The sequence below is a fragment of the Phacochoerus africanus genome, chromosome 9, assembly GCF_016906955.1.
Source record: "Phacochoerus africanus isolate WHEZ1 chromosome 9, ROS_Pafr_v1, whole genome shotgun sequence".
Taxonomy (NCBI): domain Eukaryota; kingdom Metazoa; phylum Chordata; class Mammalia; order Artiodactyla; family Suidae; genus Phacochoerus; species Phacochoerus africanus.
This window is the reverse complement of record NC_062552.1, coordinates 35,480,892-35,501,132: the sequence shown is the minus strand read 5'-3', so window position 1 is coordinate 35,501,132 and position 20,241 is coordinate 35,480,892. Positions and strand designations below refer to the sequence as shown.

At 40.4% G+C, this 20,241-nt stretch overlaps 1 protein-coding gene across 1 annotated transcript in view; it reads right to left on the bottom strand.

Moving 5' to 3' along the window:
* Nucleotides 1–20,241, bottom strand: part of DNAH8 (dynein axonemal heavy chain 8) — a 269,859-nt gene that overhangs the window by 207,139 nt on the left and 42,479 nt on the right. Inside the window, 7 exon segments of the mRNA XM_047797103.1 lie at nucleotides 1,950–2,025; nucleotides 4,595–4,701; nucleotides 6,134–6,249; nucleotides 7,346–7,481; nucleotides 16,244–16,363; nucleotides 17,137–17,253; nucleotides 17,650–17,730. Coding sequence (XP_047653059.1) covers nucleotides 1,950–2,025; nucleotides 4,595–4,701; nucleotides 6,134–6,249; nucleotides 7,346–7,481; nucleotides 16,244–16,363; nucleotides 17,137–17,253; nucleotides 17,650–17,730 — 753 coding nt within the window.

Below are 20,241 nucleotides of genomic sequence, written 5' to 3'. Positions count from 1 at the left end.
TTCCTGGCACTGCCAACACATACCATCCATCCCTCTTATTCTCACCACCCCTGTTCACCCCACTGCATGGGGAAAGCCTCCACTGGCCCAGGGAAGGCTGCTCTGAAGAGAGGAAGGTAGGCTGCAGTCTTGATCAATCTCCAAGTTTTCACATCATGCCAATTCCTACAGGCATAAAGGTAAAACATAGTATTGCCATCCTTTCTCTGTGAGGGTGGCTGGATGCAGCCAAATACTGTGGGCACGCGGGATGTCTATGAAGAAAAATAACTGAAGAAGCCATACTGCCACAATTCTGACCTCAACTCTTTGAAATGTGCCAAATAAGAAAATAAGCTATCCTCCAAGAAGCCAGACTGCGTAAATGTGGTGTTAGGGGAGCCATAGGTTGTTCCTGCCTGACCTTTAACCCTTGGGCCATCACAGAATACACCTAGTCATCCTGTGTGGCTTGGTGTTCCAGCTGCCAATAAACAGCTGGGGTGGTGGTATGGACAAGTGCCAGGGGAGGGCATAAGGGATCTGTATGCTCGGGCATAGGCTCTTTCTTTCTTCCTTTGTTTCCATCTTGCTGTGGGTTGCCTCACAGTTCAAGGTGGGGATTGGGACTTTTGAGATGGTCTTACTTAGATAATTTAATGTCTGAAGTAAGAAAAAGCAAGACAATTTGTAGGGTACTTTCAAACTGACAATTAACTCTTACACCAAGCTTCAATACACCATAAGCTATGCAGAAGTAATTTTTTATAGTAGATGTAAATGATACATTTGGGGAGTTCCTGTTGTGGCTCAGCAGGTTATAAACCCAACTAGTATCCATGAGGGTGAGGGTTTGATCCTTGGCCTTGCTCAGTGGATTAAGGATCTGGCTTTGCTGTGAGCTGTGGTGTAGACACAGCTCAGATCCAGCGTTGCTGTGACTGCGGCATAGGTCAGCAGCTGCAGCTCCAGTTCGACCCCTAGCCTAGGAATTTCCACATGCCATACCTGTGGCACTAAAAAGCAAGCAAGCAAGCAAGGAGGGAGGGAGTGGAGGTTAGTGAGTGGAGGTGATGCTTACGAATTTGTCCTCCGACCTTCATTCCTTCGTTCCTTACTGAAGTACCAATCCCTCCCCTCACCACTCCCTCCAGCCCTCTCCCTTCCCTACTCCCCCCCCTTCTTCCTTCCGTCCTTCCTTCCTCCCTCCCTCCCCTCCCTCCCTCCCTCCCTCCCTCCCTCTCCCTTCCTTCCTTCCTTCCTTCCTTCCTCTCCTTCCTTCCTTTGCCAGAGAGCACCCAGCCTATATGAGCACCGAAAAAGATAAATAAGTTGGTATCAAGAAAGAATGAACCAGATTGAAAGCTTTAAACGAAGGAAGTAGGAAAGCGAAGTAGTTGAAAAGGACCTACGGGCTTAAGCGCAAGAGGGGAGGTGGGGCGGCGTTTTAAAATGAACTAAAGGATAATACTAAGGAAGTATGCGGAGGCGGGAAGGGGGTGAGGGGGGGAGGACGGGGGGAGGGTAGAGAGTTTAAGTAGGAAAGAAAAGCGTAGATTGAAGGTAGTATAGTTGGGGGGAATGGGGAAGGCGATAAGACGGCTACGAGGCGAGGGGGGGGGGAGGGAAGAAAACAGGGGAGGAGAGAGGGATGAGAGAAGCGGGGCTAAAGATAACTATACCCTTCCTCCTTCCCTTTCTTTCATTCTTCCTTCTTTTCTTACCTTCCCTCCCCTCCCTCCTCCCCCCTCACCTCCCTCCTCCTCCCTCCCTCCCCTCCCTCCTCCCCTCCCTCTCTCTCAATCCCCCCGCAATGACACCCGTTTTTATTTTTGCTAAATACTGAGGTGAAGGAAAAAAATACATAGTGCAAAAAGATTCCTTCAAATAAAACTTGGTTTTAATGCTATACCTCTTAAAGACATTATCAAAACATCATTATATTATCTTGACTGTTTAGCAGTACTTACCACATTAGGAATTGCAAGATGTACTTCAGATTTTATAAAGGAAATAACATCATCTGACCGCTTTCGTCCATAAGGGCTGTAATAAGATGGACATTTAACTTACAAACCTTAACCTAAAATTTCATAAATAGTTTGGTTATGCAACAACTTCCAATCCTAAAAAATGACAATTTTCAAAATACTGAATTACACGTGGAGAATGTTACTGACAATGGAAGCATAAATTTCATGAATTAGTTCATAAAATAAGAAAATTCAATGATTTAATATTCTTCTAAGTGAAACATTAGTCTCCTATCCATTTTCTAGAATTTTAATGTTGCTCTCTCTCAGTAATAACCACTTCACAATGTTTACTAAAAACACTCCTTTTCCCTAACCCCACAGCAGATGCTAGAGCTCATCAACAAAAAGTATACACCTTCATATATATATATATATATTTTTGCAAGATTAAACAGGAGGTAAGATTAAACAGGAGGTTTCTGGTCAAGTTTTCCCCAAACTACCTTTTGAAGCAATATTAGTTATGCTCAGACAGAAGTACAGACATGCAGACAGACATGTGAGTACAAGAAATGAATGATACACATTGGAGCTGCAAATTATCTCCCTCTGCCTGATCTGTGTCCCCATTCCAGTCAAAATTATAATAAACAAACTTCCCATAATAAAAGTAAAACATCAAACAACAATGATAAAGTAGGTACAGTTCATGTCAAGGCCCTGTTAGTTAGAAATAAGATGAAAAATCTGAAAAAAAAAAACCCACCAACAGTACTTCTTTAAAACTGGAGCTAAATATATATACATTCTAAATTTAAAGGTAATTAGTTAAAGAACTGAAGTATGGGAAGGAGAATAAAAGGGAAAAATTATCCATTCTAATGATAACAGAGATAATAAAATGAACCAAAGAAAAAGGATAATAAGAAGAAACCACAATATAAAATGTAAAGGAAATGTAACTATATTTTTAAAATTATAAAAATATAAGTAGATTTAACACTAGTAAAAGGTAGAGATAATCAGATTGAATAAAAATAATCAGGTATATGAGGCTTTTAAGAGGTAAAATAAAAAGCTGCACAGAAAAGCTTAAATGATAGAAAATGATATACCAAAAAAGTAAAATTAACAACAGGCTAAAAAGAATCTGAGAAATCAGAATTAATATGGATAAAGAGGAGTTCCTGTCATGGCTGAGCAGTTAGCAAACCCAACTAGCATCCATGAGGGCGCAGGTTCAATCCCTGGCCTCGCTCAGTGGGTTAAGGATCCAGCATTGCCAGGAGCTGTGGTGTAGGTCACAGACATGGCTCGGATCCTGCATTGCTGTGGCTCTGGCGTAGGTCGGCAGCTACAGTTCTGATTCAACCCCTAGCCTGGGAACCTCCGTATGCTGCAGGTGCGGCCCTAAAAGACAAATATATATATATATGGATAAAGATATTCATCAAATAAAAATAAACAAAACAGTGCTCTAAGCAAATTTAACTACTATGATTTTGCGTGCATCTAACAACTTAGCCTTAAAAGATATAAAACAAGGAGTACCTGTTGTGGGTCAGTAGGTTAAGGACCCAATGCTATCTCTGTGAGGATGCAGGTTTGATCAATGGCCTGGCTCAGTGGGTTAAGGATCTGGCGTTGCTGTAAGCCACAACAAAGGTCACAGATGTGGCTTTGATCCAGTGTTGCTGTGGCTGTGGCATAGGCCCCAGCTTCATCTCTGATTCAACCCCTGGCCCAGGAATTTCCATATGCCACAGGTGCAGCCATAAAATAATAATAATTTTTTAAAAAGATATAAGGACTGACCAAAACTGAAGGAAAATTTGACAACTTCACAATCAACTGGGAGATTTTAACAGCTGAATTTAAAATTCAGCAATGAATAACCAAGGAATAAACCTACCAAAATACACAAGACTTTTACACAGAGAATTATAAAACTTCAATGAGAAACATTAAAGAAGATATATAAATGGAGAGGTAATCCATGACTCTGAACGAAAGACCCAGTATTGTAAGGGTGCTAATTCTCTCCAAATTTATCTATAGACCCAATGTAAATAACCATACCAAAAGAAAAAAAATCAATTTTTCAACAACTTTTTCTTGGTTAATGAATTAATCATATGGGATAAAACATACTGGTCTCCTATCTCACACTAAATGCAAAAATCAATACCATGTGGATTAAATCCCTAACTGTAAAAGGTGAAACTATAAAACTTTCATAAGACATTATGAAGTGGGGAAAGATTTCTTTTAAAAGACATAAAAAACCACAAATTACTAAGGAGATTATTGATAAATTTGAATGTTTTTAAACTCAGTAAAGGACACCAGAAAGAGAACAAAAAAACACAAGTGAGAGAAGGTATCTGCTCAGAGCAGAAAGGACCGGTAAGGGGGTAATAGTGGTCAGTGGTCTTTGTCTCAGCCTGGGTGCTGGGAACACAGTTGTTCATTTATCACTGTTCTTGCAGTAGTACATATATGTTTTCATACAGTCTTTTCATAAATGCCATGTTTTAAATTTTATAATTTTTTAAATTAACTAATAAAAATAAAAGGTACTTTACCATGATGTTCTGACAGTATTACCAGACACATAATTTAGCAGATTTTTAACTTGCCTTGCAACAAATATTCTTCTTTTCATTGTGTCCAAAGACAACCGTGTAGCTTTTTGAAGACTGTCTAGTAATTGATGAGAGAAAAAAGCATAGACCTCTTTACATTCCTGTAATGAGAAATCATATTAAATTTGGTACAAAAAAATAAAAACGCTAACGCCCCTGAAGCAATAATACAATATTAGAAGTGACATGTGAAAGACGAAAAATAATAAACTATATGATTTCAATTATATTGTAGAAATAAATTCCATCCTAAATTACTTGTTTATTTTGAAAACAAATAAGAATATATGAGAAGCTTGCTTTCATACACACCCTAGAAATGACAAGGCCTTATTCAAAAACCAAAATTCAAAAACAGCTAATTGAAAATCATCCTGATGGCTCAATATTCAATAATTCACTCGACAAAACTGAAGCACTTAGGTGGGGGGCACCTCTCAATGCTTAGAGGTGAGGGCACAAGAGGCTATTTAGTCTCCAGCCTCAAAAACCTCAGCTTGGTGTATAAGCATGTTTTAAATGTATGACACCAAAATAAAAGGGATGAAACTGAGACCACGTTGGGACCAGGGTTTGCCCCTGTCTCCAAGCCCTCTTTCCATCCAGAGGAGAAGGAGCCAAGTTTATTCGTCAGAGCGCAGGAAAACACTGAGCGAGGGTCTGAGCAGGGACCTGAGGACCACGTCTCGCTTGCACAGTGAGTCACACATCCAGGACCAGGTTCTGGCCATACAGTTCCTCTCCACCCTCCACCCGCCCCTCTGAGACTGGGTCAGCTCGGGTCACTGCTGTGGTGTGGTTCCATCCGTGGCCTGGGAACTTGCACATGCTGCAGGTGTGGCCAAAAAAAAAAAAAAATGTATGAGTACAGAGGATTTAAAGAAAACTGACAGGAGCGGGAGAAAGCAAGAACAAGCACAAGTGTGAGGGCAGCATTCTGAGGTGACTTAGGACCAAAGGGGAGGCCTAAGGAGGAGGGAAAATCTCTGAGCTGCCTCCTCAACTTTCATCCCCAACACATTGGCAGGTAATGCGAAAATCTGCCCACACGGGGTTCCTCCTGCAGGACTGTGCACAAGCAAGCCGTGGTGCTGATAAAAAATCCAAATCCCTGGGCCCCTAGTGAACCAAAATCTGGTTCTGCAATATAGGTAACTCCATTACAAACAATAACTGAGAATTAAGTTCTCCACTCGGAGTCAAATGGATTGGCACTACAATCCCAGATGTGACATTTGCTATATGAGATGGTCGGTCACAAGAGGGGGAGATAACGACACAAACTAATGGACAGAATCACATTAAAAGTTGATGACGTTGGGGAAAAACTGTAAGGATTGCTGTGTCTTGTCAGATCCTGCAGTGTGAACTGAAAATTATATTTTCTAGACTTTGTTATAAATCCAATTGGTTATGAATCCATATAGATTGGTGGCAGAACAGCCTGGGGAAAAAAGCACTATTTGGGGTTATCTACAACCATATGAGTTCATAATTCTATGAAATTGTATAGGTTTGTTTTACACTAAATACCTTTTTAAATTCATCCTCTTTATCATTAACATCAACCTCAGACCCAATATTAGCCTCATAATCAGCACTTTCACCCTCTTCAGTTTCACTTCCAAAAACAACGTGCTTCCTCTGTTCTAGAGATAAAAGGCAAAAGAAAAATATAACATTTAATATTTAGCATTTAGCTTATTCTATATGACCAATTCTTGGGAAACACCTTCTTTAAAAATTCTTAATTTTTTCTTCTTTTTATGGCTGTACCTGCAGCACATGGAAGTTCCCGGGTCAGAGATCAAATTGGAGCTTCAGCTACAGCCTACGCCAGAGCCACGGCAACACTGGATCTGAGCCGTATCCGCAACCTATACCACAGTTTGCGGCAACGCCAGATTCTTAAGTCACTGAGCATGGCCAGGAGTCAAACCCACATCCTCATGAATACCATGTCGGGTTCCCACAATGGGAACTCCAAAAAACACTTAATTTAAAAGTTAAAAAATATGTTTCTGTAGGAATCATGCTTAAATGCAATTTAAATCACCCATCTCAATAGAATTGACATTCTACTAAGAAATATACTCTTTAAATATGTTCATTCTACTAAGGAATACACTCTTTAACTATATACTTAGTATCTTGAATTAAAAAAAACGCTTAAAGAGGGTTTTCCATGTAATCTTTCTAAAATATCTGTTTACCTTTTGAGCTTGCTGTCTTAATAAGCTGGTATGTTTGTGTTTTTGATACTTCTGGTGAAAACTAAATGGAAAACCTCTAAGAGAAAGAAGACATGTTGTGGATACTTATTTAAGCTCTGAGTTTCTCAACCTCAGCACTAATGACATTCCTTTTTGTCGGGGGTTGTCCTGTGCAACAGGAGATGTCTGTCACCCTTCCTGGCCTGCATCCCACACAGTGTGACAACCAGCGTGGCAGAATGCTGTACAAAAAAAATAATAGTAACAGTAACATATCTATCCACGGAAAGGTCTGCTTGTAAGGCTGGTCCTCAATTGGTGCCTGGGAACTTGGATTTCAGAAGGGGGCCCACCATTCCCTAACACATAGAAAGGGCTCACAGGGCATAAACAGTTTGTGCAAACAGTATGGTTTAGGCTGAACACCTGCTCTCCTGGAGGTCTGGAAAATGGTACCTGCTATGCCCAAGGTACCTATTTGAGAAGGTATCTACAACTCTTGTGATTCAAACATTATAACAAGCCACATTACCTGGTAACTGTTTTGCTGTTTTCCCACTGTACTTAACTTCATAAATAGTCTCAAATATTGATATAAGCTCTTTAACAGCTTCTTCCACATGCTTACTCTTGTGGTTTAGAACCTCAGCCCATTCCTTTGTATATGTCTATTAATGAAAGAAAAGACCATTTATTTCCAGATACTTAAAAATACTATGAAAATCATTAATATGACTTCATCTTATCAAACGATAACTAATGCCATTTGAAAATACCTGGAATAGTGGCCAATAGCGTAATGTTTCATATCCCCTAACTGTCAGTGGCTACACGCAGCTTGAGACAGCTGCTATGTCTTAGGCTAAGAAAAGGAGAAGAAATGCAAATCAAAACCACTATGAGGTACCACCTTACACCAGGCCAGAATGGCCATCATCCAAAAGTCTACAAACAATAAGTGCTGGAGAGGCTGTGGAGAAAAAGGAACACTAGTACACTGTTGGTGGGAATGTAAATTGGTGCAACCACTGTGGAAAACAGTATGGAGATTCTTCAGAAAACTAAAAATAGAACTACCAAATGGAGCAATCCCACTCCTGGGCATCTATCCAGAGAAAACTGTGACTCGCAAAGACACATGTACTCCGATGTTCATTGCAGCACTATTTGCAATAGCCAAGACATGGAAACAACCTAAATGTCCATCGACAGAGGAGTGGATCCAGAAGATGTGGTACACAGACACCATGGAATATTACTCAGCCATTAAAATGAATGAAATACCAGCATTATTACCAATATGGATGGACCTAGAAATTATCATGTTAAGTGAAGTCAGCCATACAATGAGACACCAACATCAAATACTTTCACTGACATGTGGAATTTGAAAAAAAGGACAGACTGAACTTCTTTGCAGAACAGATGCTGACTCACAGACATTGAAAAACTTACGGTCTCCAGAGGAGACAGTTTGGGGGGTGGGGGGATGTGCTTGGGTTGTGGGATGGAAATCCTGTGAAATCGGATTGTTATGATCATTATACAACTACAGATGTGATAAATTCATTTGAGTAATAAAAAAAATTTTAAAAAAAGGACAATGACAATCCAAAGTGTAATTCTGAGATCCAAATGAGATGAGGTTTTTGAAATTGAGTATGGTACAGTATGCCAGGCATCAGTTTAAGATCTTTATGTGTATAGATTCATTTAATTAAATGACAACCTCTTGAGATAGGTAATATTACCACCCCCGTTTCACAGATGAGAAAACTGAGTTTCAGAAAGAATTAAACATTTGCCCAAGGTCACAGAGTCGGTGGTTTGAAACCAGCTTCGCGTGATTCCAAAAGCCTTTGCTTTGCCTTTCTGAGTTTTTCTAATAGTCGGCAAAGGCTTTAGGAAGAAGTGAAGGGCAAGTTATATTCGGCAAAGCAAACCAGTGTATAAAATTGAACAGGTCTTTTGATATACTCACCATGCCCATGCATGAGGAAAGAGAAAAGTAAATGGTGGCAGCCAGTGGGGGCCTTCAAAAACCACTTCTGAGAAGGAACCCAAGCCTTTCCATGCAAACATCTCCCCAGAAAAGCCTTGGGAGACCCCACAGTTCCCATGTACTGCCCGCACGTGCTCCTTTCTTGGCTACTAGATTGAGATGTCTAAGTCTGCCCTGCTCCCTGTCCGCCCTCACCACCAGTTACACCACCTCATGTGTATTTGAACCCATCATCATTTCTTAGTCCCACCTAAAGACCAACTCTCCTGACCCTGCTTGATGATTCCTTCAATCCATCCTTTCTAAGTTATTCCACACAGTGCTAAACTTTGGAATGACTGTGGTGGCTGAGAGCCACTTCAGGGAAAACAGATGTGAAGCAAATGGACACATCCAGCTAATCATGGAAAGTGGGACACCTGCATTTCAATACACGCCCCTCCACTTGATCTGTGATCCCCTAAGGAAGGAACCAGACTACATCACAGATTAAACACATACGTTTCTCTTAGTACTTCCTTGATATCTCTGGAAACCTCAACAAAATAATATAAAGTAATATTTTCTGTTAAAAGAACATGTCCACAAGAATAAGTGGGAGAAACTCTTCTGTACATTTCCAATATTATATAAAAACAAAGTTAATGGTATTCGACAATTGGTGCCAGGACAACTCAATATCCACCTGCAGAAGAATGAAACTAGATCCTTTCCTTACACTGTACACACACACACACAAAAACCTCAAAATGAATTACAGATCTAAATGTAAAGGGTGAAAACGATTAAACTCTTACAAGAAAAATATAAGCGTGGGGGTCTTCGTGATCATGGTTTAGGCAAAGTTTTCTTAGATATGACACCAAAGCAGAGTAACAAATGAATAATTAGATAAACTGGACATCATCAAAATTTAAACATTTGGGGCTTCAAAGGACATCATCCAAAAAGGGAACAGACAATGAACAGAATGGGAGGAAAACTGCAATCTGATAAGGGACCGCTATCTAGAACATACAAACAACTATTACAACTAAGAAAAACAAAAAGACAGATAACCCAATTTTAAAATGAGCAAAAGACGTGAATAGACATTTCTAAAAGAAGATATATGAAAGGTCAATAAGCACATGAAAAAGTGCTCGACACACTAGCCTTTCATTAGGGAACTACAAACAAGATACCCACTTCAAACCCACGAGGAAGGCTGTGATCAAAGAGACAAATAGGAATGTAAAATAATGCAGCCACTCTGGCTGCAGAACAGGTCTTCAAAAGGTTAAATGCTGAGTTAACATATGACCCAACAATTCCACTCCTAAATATATACCCAAGAGAAATGAAAACACGTCCGTGCAAAAACTTATACATTTATGTTCACAGCATCATTATTCATAACGGCCAAAAAGTGGAAACAACCCAAACGTCCATCAACTGATGAACGGGTAACTAAAACGTGGTCCATCCACGCAATGCACTATTATTCAGCAATAAAAAGAAATGTAGTACTGACACATGAGACAGTATAAATGAACTTTGAAGACACCGTGAAAGCGGTGTCTTCACTCAGAGAAAAAAGCCATCTTCGCTCAGCAAAAATCATACAGTACCACAAAATACCAGGTACTCTATGATGCCACTTGTACGAAATGTCTACAAAGCAAATCTGTAGAGGCAGAAGGTAGATTAGTGGCTGCCTAGGGCTGGAAAGGTTCAGAGGAAAAGGTTAATGACTGCTAATAAGTATGGCATTTCTTTTGAGGTGAGGAGATGTTCTAAGTTGACTGTGGTGACAGTTGCACAGTTCTGTGACCATAATAAAACCATTTAACGATACACTTTAAATGGGTGAATTCTATGGTATGTGAATTATATCTCAATAAAGTTGTCCAAAATAATAGCTAGTGCTAGAAGCAATCTGAAGCAGGGATCAGGGGAGGTGGGGAGGAGCAGAGAAATGAGAGACGGGAAAGTGGAGGCAGCCTGTGGGAGGATTTGGAGCAGTCTAGTTGTGAATGGGAAGTGAGGCAGATGTAGGAAGGTTTTGGTTTGCTGGCCAGGAATAGAGGAGAGCATATTAGACTGCTGGGGGGAGGGTCCAGTAAAGAGGACAAAGCTGAAGATCTAGAAGACGGAGGGAAATTGGTAGAGTGAGTCTGCCAAGAAGACATGGAATCCAGAGCCACAGGGAGGACCTCAATCATGAAAAGAGGTGGGAACTTTCTCCATGGAACCAGAAGGAAAGAAAAGTGGGATGCAGAAGCAGCCAGCAATGTACCAAGAGCTCTGATGATGAAAATTATTTACACGACTTGAATTCAGAGAACTATGAATGATCCCTGCAACTCTGTCAAGGCCAGCTTGCCAGACTCTCCGGGTGCTGGTTATTCTCCATTTGCCCCCTGCAGTCCACTCAGCTCTTGCCTGCCCTGCTCTGTGCAGAGGGAAGCTGGCTCCTGGGTTAGTCTCTGACTTCCAGTTGGGTTGGGCCCAATGGGAAGTACTGGCAGAGGAAGGAGAGCCAGAGGCGGGCTATCTCCCACTCCCCGCTTAGTAGAGGAGGCTGGGACCGCATCTCTGCTAGAGGCTGTGTCTCTCCACACATTCAGCCCCTATGGGATGAGCCCTGCCACATGGTTCCAGCTTTTACTGGATGCGAAAAGCACAATTTCCTCCTCTGGTGCCTTCAGCCCCCGCAGTGCCCATGACTTTCACCCCTGGGACTCCTGAGCTGTCTTAGCCTGCTGGGATCTTCACCAGTACTGACCCATACTCAACCTTCCAGCTCCATCCTAGTGCCTGAACCCTGATCAAAGAACTTACATTTGATCCTTGCTGAATGAGATCCTCCCAGATGAGCATGACAATACACACTGCCATAAATGCCAGGAATAAGAAACACATTCCACTGCAAAGAAATGCCCTGTGTCAGGTGGCAACCCAGGGGCTCAGCTACCTTCTTTTATTTAACAAGTGACAAAATAATGCCATGGCAAACCAGACTGCAAAAGCTACCTCTATGCAGTGTCACTACCAGTTGGGGGCCCGCACAAAGTAAAGCATCCTTTCCCAATCAGGACCCCATCTCTTCTTAGGAAGACTAATTAGTCCTTGAAGGTTAGTAAGGCCATTCTTATAATTCAGTGAGAACAGACTGCAAAGCCAAGGATCAGGCCAGGGATGGGCTAGAAGGCAGCCAAACTGATTTTCTGGGTTTTTCTCTCCCCATCTTAAAAAATTGAGGTATAATTAATATAACACAAATTTGCCCTTGGGAAGTGCACAATTCATTGGTTTTTAGTATATTCACAGATGCAACCATCACTGCTATCTAGTCCCAGGACATTTTCATCCCCAAAAGAATCCTGTACCCAGGGGCAGTCACTCCCCATGGCCCCATGCCACCACCCTGGCAACTGCTAACCTACTTTCTGTTTCTATGGAGCCAGGTTGATTTCATTGATAGAATTTTTAATACCCTTTCCTGCATTTCCTGGTGTTTTCCTGTCATAACTTGATAATATTTCCCTGATTATCTATTTCATTTGTGTATCTATCAATATTCAGATATGTTAGTTAGGGTCCAGTCAGGAAAACAGACGCCACACCAGTTATTTTAATATTTAATGGGGGCAGGGGGCATGCCTGCGGCATGTAAAAGTTCCCCGGCCAGGGATTGAACCTGAGCCACAGCAGTAACAACCAGATCCTTAACCCACTAGGCAACCAGGGAACTCAAATATTTAATATTTTAAAAATTGTTAAGGAGGACCAAAAAGGCAAAAGGGGACACAGAGGTCACAGAGATTTAGTAACTGCAGGAAACAGCATCCATCCTGGGGTGTGGCAGGGGGAGGAGGGACAGGTAATTAGAATGTGGAGCTGGGAAATGAGGGAGGTGCCTGGCTGACACTGCTGCCTCAGGAGCTCAGAGGGGGACTTCATGATGCTGGTACATCTAAGAGGCACACGAGGCTGATTCTGGAAATGCTGGAAAAAGCTAGGGCCTGGGACTAACGGCCACTGCCAAGGCAAAGAGCCGTAGCTCATGTGATGGTGTTGGCAACAGGAGGCAAAACAGGAACAAGCAAGTCCCTTCGCTCTCCTCCACCCTCCTCCTATCACCCCCACCGCAAGGCCTTAAAGGGAGCCAGCTGGCCAAGGATAGGTATAGTTTGCAGAGTCCCAGCCCCAGCATCACAGAGCAGAAGGCCAATCTGAAGCTGACAGTAGATAGCTTTTTAATAATTAACATAATCTGTCCTACAAGCACAATTAGAGACAAAGATAAGCAACACTGGCCCTGAGTACAAACAACCCTGGTTCCCGAGACGGTCTGAAAGCTCTGGTTGGTGCAAACTAACCTTGTCCCCTCAAAAAGACATGTTTCCAAGACTGATTTCTGCCCCAAGTGTTATCAGCCTTGCTTTGTCAGTACAAATCTTATTCTGTCTTCAATATAACGATCCACCCAGTGACAGGTTTGTGGGAAGGCAGCCCACGTCTTACTGGATCTGAGGTTCCTAGAGGGCCAGTGGCCGGGGCACAGGGATTGACAGGGGTGGAAAGCTCCACCTCCTGTATGGTGGCCTGTGCCATCAGCGTAGCCACCACATTCACATCTGATCACCTTAATCTGTCGCAACTTCCCTCATTTGTGGGATGTTTCTCTTTCTATACACGTGAAAGTTCTTTGTTTATATGTTCAGGGTAAATTTTCTTGGGATAGTGTCAGAACAGTAGCATATACATACCAATGGAAATGATTTTCACTGTAAGGGGCAGAATGAAAGAAAACAATGTAGAAATTTCCCTACTCCTTTGCATTCCGTTTGTTTATAAGGAAGACCTGGTATGAAGCATGCACAGTCTAGGAGGAGAGAGAAGAAAATGACAGGAAGGAAATTACCCTCATACCCAGGCAGGAAACAGAAGACTTCTTTGGAAAACTTTAATTGCTGAAAAAAGACCCATACAGCATTTGAAGGGCTCTCCCTTCTACAATAACAGAGAACCCAGGAAACAGAGCAAACTCTATTTGCCAACTCAAGAAATAGTACCCCAAGTACATCATTAAGAGTTAGAAATAATACTACAAAAATAGCTAAAAGTTGGGAGGTCCCTGGTAGTCTGATGGTTAGGATTCAGTACTTTCACTGCTGCAGCCCAAGTTCAATCCCTGGTCTGGGAACTGAGATTCTACATTAAGCTGCTGCACTCTGCAGCCAAAAAACAAACAAACAAAAAAAACTAAAAGTTAAAAATGAGTGCCTTTCCTAGCACCCAGAGGGTGATCTCCAAATACCATTTTCTACCAGTAACACTGAAAGGAATAAAGGCTGACTGGCAAAATGAGTAATCCCAGATCTGGAATCAGGAATGTATAAGATGAGCCTAAGTAGCCAATGGTTCTAGGAAGCAAGAAAGCTTTCGAAGACTACTGGAGTCATATCAAAAACAGAGAGGCCATCCTGAAGTATCCCACTGGACAAAGATGGGAAAATTTAAACATGAAAAGAATAACGAGGAGTTCCCGTCGTGGCTCAGTGGTTAATGAATCCGACTGAGAACCATGAGTTTGTGAGTTTGATCCCTGGCCTCACTTAGTAGGTTAAGGATCCAGTGTTGCCATGAGCTATGGTGTAGGTCGCAGACACGGCTCGTATCTGGATCTGGCGTTGCTGTGGCTCTGGCATAGGCTGGAGTCTACAGTTCCAATTGGACCTCTAGCCTGGGAGCCTCCTTATGCCTGCGGGAGCGGCCCTAGAAAAGGCAAAAGGACAAAAAAAAAAAAAAAAAAAGAAGAAGAAGAATGATTGCAATGGGCTGAATCCCTCAATATATAATACTCCATAAATTCATAATGATCTTTAAATAATTTAAACCCCAACGGGTATTTTAGAAGTTGCCAGTGAACCAACTCATTATTTTAAAAACTGGAATATAGAGGGAAAATTGAAGCACTGCCCCTGACTTTTCTAGATATACATTATTTCACTGTAACCAGTTAATGGGGGAAATTTCTTCTTTATAGAAATATTTATCCATAAATGCTAAAATTAGAAAATCAACATTTTGCAAGCTCGGGGCAACAATAATGACTCCAGGCAATAATAATCAAAAGCTGCTAACTCTTTAGGTAAAAGGTTGGTGGGAAACTTCATAATGATGCATGAAGCTAACTGTACCTGAGCCCACTAATTAATCTTAATATCATGAAAAGGGAAACAACCTGATAAAATGTGCCTCCTGATTTGATGTACTTAGTGTCACCTGCTAGCTACTCTGTCAGGAAAAGAAAAAGAAATTGAAGCTGAACTGAATCAATCCTCCAGAGCTAATTAAAATATAAAGGAAATTCAGGGGATAGAGGAATATATTAACATTTTAAATCACACTCCTAGGAAATGATCAGCAAAATCCAGAACACAGAAAATTCTACAACACAAATGGTCCTATTCTTCAACAAATACAGAACATTAAAAAAAAAAACTTGAATAGACATTTTTCCAAAGAAATATACAAATGGCCAATGAGCACATGAAAAGATGCTCAACATCGGTAGTCATTAGAGAAATGCAAATCAAAACCACAATGAGATACCATTTCACATCCACTCAGATGACTATTATGGAAAATACTTTAATTTTTTAAAAATGGAAAATAGCTGTCATCAAGCATGTGGCCCCAACGCTCAGAATAAATGATTTTAAGATCCTATGCATTATGGAGAAGATAATTCTTAAAACGGTAGAAGGAGAGGTAACCCTCAGCCCAGTACCCACCTTGATTTTATAGAAGGGAATCTTGATCATTGGTAGGGATTTGGCAGAAATAAATGAAGGGAACTTGAAAAGAACTACTCAGAGACCTAACTTCTAAAGTGAGTGCTTTTGAGAGAGATTGTGTTATGTGTCAGACCTCAGAAATGATCACAGTGTTCCCGTCTTTGCACTTTTGAGCCAGTGGAAGATAAACAGGTATTCAAATAAGGTCGATATAATGTGAGGCTGAGGAGAACAGACGTTATCCTCTAGGGACTGGAGGCCACTGCCATTGAAGGATTTAAGCTAGGGAGTTTCCACGATCAGATCTGGTGGCAATGTGGAGGATGATGGACAGGATGGGGAAAAATATGGAGGCAGGGAGACCAGTTAGATCCTGTACATTGACAGGAGCCTGGGGAACTGCAGCATGAAGCTGAGAACATTATTAGGATAATGTCCAGGGTGTGACTATGGGCTTGAGCTGTTGACACCTTCTAAGTCCTTAGAGCTGATGATGTCAAAAAACAAACAAAAAAACACACCAAAAAACCAGAATGTCTAAATGCCACTGATACAGATTTCTTCTTCAAGAATGCAAATTCATATTTTAGGTTTATAAACCAATATTTCTATGAATAAAATATAAGACATAAATGCATACCTCATTGAGTGTCAACATGTCTTCTACTCTGGTAGCACCACCTTCAGGCAGGGAAATTAACACCGTTTTGGCTATCTCCTTGAGAACTGTATCAATATGCATTTCACACAAGTCACTGATCTACCAGTAAGAAAACACATGTGGAAGAAAATTCTTCTCTCATCCAAAATGCACTTGAGTTATAAACTAATTTAGAAGGCTATATCTGGGTACTTGCATCCTGAGCCAAGCATAATTTGGTGGGAATATTAGGAGTACATCTGCAAAGAAAGCTTCATGTGGAACTGAAGTTTTATTGGGCAGCAACAACATGTGTTCCTTCGATCTTCATTCCAGTGCATGAATCATTACTCTCCCAGTTTTACAGCTAGAGAAACCCAGGGTCAGAGAAATCAAGTAACCTGAAGAGGAACACATAGCTGGTGAAAGTCAAAGAATCCTACCTAGATTTAGCTGACTGCCAAGCCTCTGGGTTTTGTCTATTACACAGTGCTGCCGCCACAGACAGACAAGTGCATCTAAAAAATATGCATGCTTTCTGCAGCAAACATGTCAGAGATCAAAAAGTCTCCAACTGAATGACTGCCTCATTGCATTAACATCAGATGATTAATATTTAAGCACTCCATTCTGCCATCTTCCACAGTCTACAATTATCCCATTTTTTAAACTACATTCTCAACCATCATTTTAACATATTAAAGGCAAGGTAATTCAGGGACAAAAACTAGGCAACCCTAAGTGAAAAGGCCCCAAATTAGCTAAAGAAACATAAAGCTTTTTTAAAACTCAATTAAAAGTCACACCCCTTAAAGAGCTTTCATAGATAATCAAAACTATTACTTAGAGCCTGAGTATTAATGTATGTGGCTTTAAAAAATTATCTCTCATACCTTCTTTAAGAGCTGACTGAACATATCTAAAACTGAATCAACTTCTTGAAAAAAGCTTTCGAGCGTTAAAGATGACCATGTTAATATTGTGAGCCCTTGTCTCAGCACAGATTCCACCTAGAAAAGAAAAAAGTTTCCACTATAAAAAAAGGGGCATCTGTATTTATTTTTTAAAGCTGCCTTTTTTATTACCTGGAAATATTATAGGCTGTATTTCCTTAATTTTATTTCCCCTCCACTACAGCTAGTAAAGGTGACTTTTTGTTTTTAATCACCTTTGGCTGTCATTGAAGCAATCATGGATTCTTAGCAAGTGCTCATTATTTAGATTTATTTGTTTTTAAAGGCAACAAAATTTAGACAAGTAATCATTCTGGAGGAAAAACAGAGCTATAAAGTTTAACTAGAAAGAGGGACTGGGCAAGAATGTATGCTCTACAATCCATAATCTATAGAACTGGAATCTAATTTTAAAGGACAGGGAAATCAATGAGAACCTTCAACATTACCAACCTTTTTCATTTTAGGGGCCATCAGATTGACAAACACAGGAGGCACTTCCTGACATAACTCATCATAATACTGAAGAAGACCCTGTTAAAAGTCAAAACAGCATGTTTCACTTTAATTTATTTTAAAGCAACAGTCATATTTTGATTCGTACCAGGAAGGTTTCATTATATCTACTTCCTCAAAAAGCCCTGGCAAGATGGGGGCTGCTTATTTATACTAATCTGCTATACTTCTGCCTCACCTGTAAATTACCCAAGCATCCCCTTTAAACATTAAGTCATTGGAGATTTCTAGATTTCCAGTCTTCATAATTATTATTTGTCTTTCTAGATTTATGCTATTTCAAGTGGCGTGGACAAATACCTTTTCACGATGTCTGTCATTACACATTTTTCCCCTTCTGTTCCTGGTCTTCTGACATGTTGCAACATACTTACCAGTGATGCCACACTTATCTTCTTGAATCAAAATAAATGCGTACACAATCAGAATTTTCTATTTGCTTCTAGATATTTTTTAGAGATGAACCGTAACGATCGATTTTTGACTATTTTGTAATTTACTGCACTGTGTAATGGAATGTGTGGACTCAAGTTAATTCTTCCCCAAATTAATAACATTAAACTGTTTTAATGTTTACTTAGTAGTTTCAAAGTTATTAATTCTTTTCCTCCTCTTCTGTTATTGTAGTTGAACTTTTCTGCACATGCAACACTTGGCAAAGGATTTTAACTTTCATAATATCATTCAATACTAACTAAAATCCTGTAAGATGCAGGGCTCCTGATATGAACCTTAATTTATAACAGTACTTTGACACTTAATCCTCTAAAGTCACAACTAGCCAATATGAAAAGCTAGGAGGGCTTGATGCGGAAGCCAAAGTTTCCACAATGTCAATGCTCCCCTGAGGTTTTTAATATATATAACAAATAATATTTTGACAAGAGCTAAAACTATTAAACTCCTAGATCAAGGCATATTGCATAAATCTTTGTGATTGGAATAAACAGAAATTTCTTAGAAATTGACACTAAAACACAAGGGACAAAAGAAAAAATGAATCAGACTTCGTCAACCTTTTAAAATCTTTGTGCTTCAAAGAATACTAGCAAGAAAATGAAAAGACAACCTACAGAAAAGAAGAAAATATCTGCAAATTGAAATTGATATAAGAGATTTGTATCCAGAGCATGTGATGAATTTTTACAACTCAATAATAAAAAAAAAAAGACAATCAACGCGATTTTTAAATGGACAACAATCTGGGAGTTCCCATTGTGGCTCAGCGGAAATGAACCCAACTAGTATCCATGAGGACCCAGGTCCAATCCTTGGCCTCGTGCAGTGGGTTAAGGATCCAGCATTGCTGTGAGTTGTGGTGTACGTCACAGATGTACCTCAGAACTGGAGTTGCTGTGGCTGTGGTGTAGGCTGTTAGCTGCAGCTCCAATTTGACCCCCTAGCCTGGGAACTTTTACATGCGGCACCCACGGCCCTAAAAAGCAAAAATAAATAAATAAATAAATAAATAGATAGATAGATAGGCAACAAATTTTTTTTTTTTTTTGTCTTTTTGCTATTTCTTGGGCCGCTCCCGCAGCATATGGAGGTTCCCAGGCTAGGGGTCGAATCGGAGCTGTAGCCACTAGCCTACGCCAGAGCCACAGCAACGCGGGATCCGAGCCACTTCTGCAACCTACACCACAGTTCACGGCAACGCCGGATCGTTAACCCACTGAGCAAGGGCAGGGACCGAACCCGCAACCTCATGGTTCCAAGTCGGATTCGTTAACCACTGCGCCACGATGGGAACTCCAAGGCAACAATTTGAAGAGACATTCCTCCAAAGATCTGTGAATGGCCAAGGAGAAAATGCAAATCAAAACTACATGGAAATACCACTTGACAACCAAATGAAGTTCAAATGAAAAAGAGATTTAACAGGCGTTGGTAAGGATGTGGAAAGTGGAACCATCACCCACTGCTGGTGGGAATATAAAGTAATGTAGCCTTTTTGGAAAACAGAGTGTATCAGTTATTCAAAAGGTTAAACATAGAGTTACCAAGTTACTGAAACTCAGCAATTTTACTCCTAAGTATATCCCTAAGAGAATGAAAACATATGTCCCCACAAAAGCTTGTGTACAAGTGTTCATAGCAGTATTCCTCATAATGTAAAAAATGGAAACAACCCAAATATCCATGGACAAATGAATGGATAACTAAAATGTGGTAGAATCATGCAAAGGAATATTATGTGGCCATGAAAAGGAATGAGGTACTGATACCTGGCACAATTATGAACGAACTTTGAAAATACTCTGCTAGGTTAAAGAAGTGAATCACAAAACACTGCATAATGAATGATTTCATTTGTACGAAATGCCCAGAATAGGCAAATCCATAGAGACAGTAAGAAGATTAGTGGTTGTCAGGGGAGGATGTAGAAAGTGTGGGGGGGGGAATGAGGAGTGACTGCTAATAGATGTGGGGTTTCTTTGGAGAAAGATGACAATGTTCTAAAATTGGTTATGGTAATGTTTCTGGAACTTTATGAATATATTAAAACCATTAAATTGTATACATCAA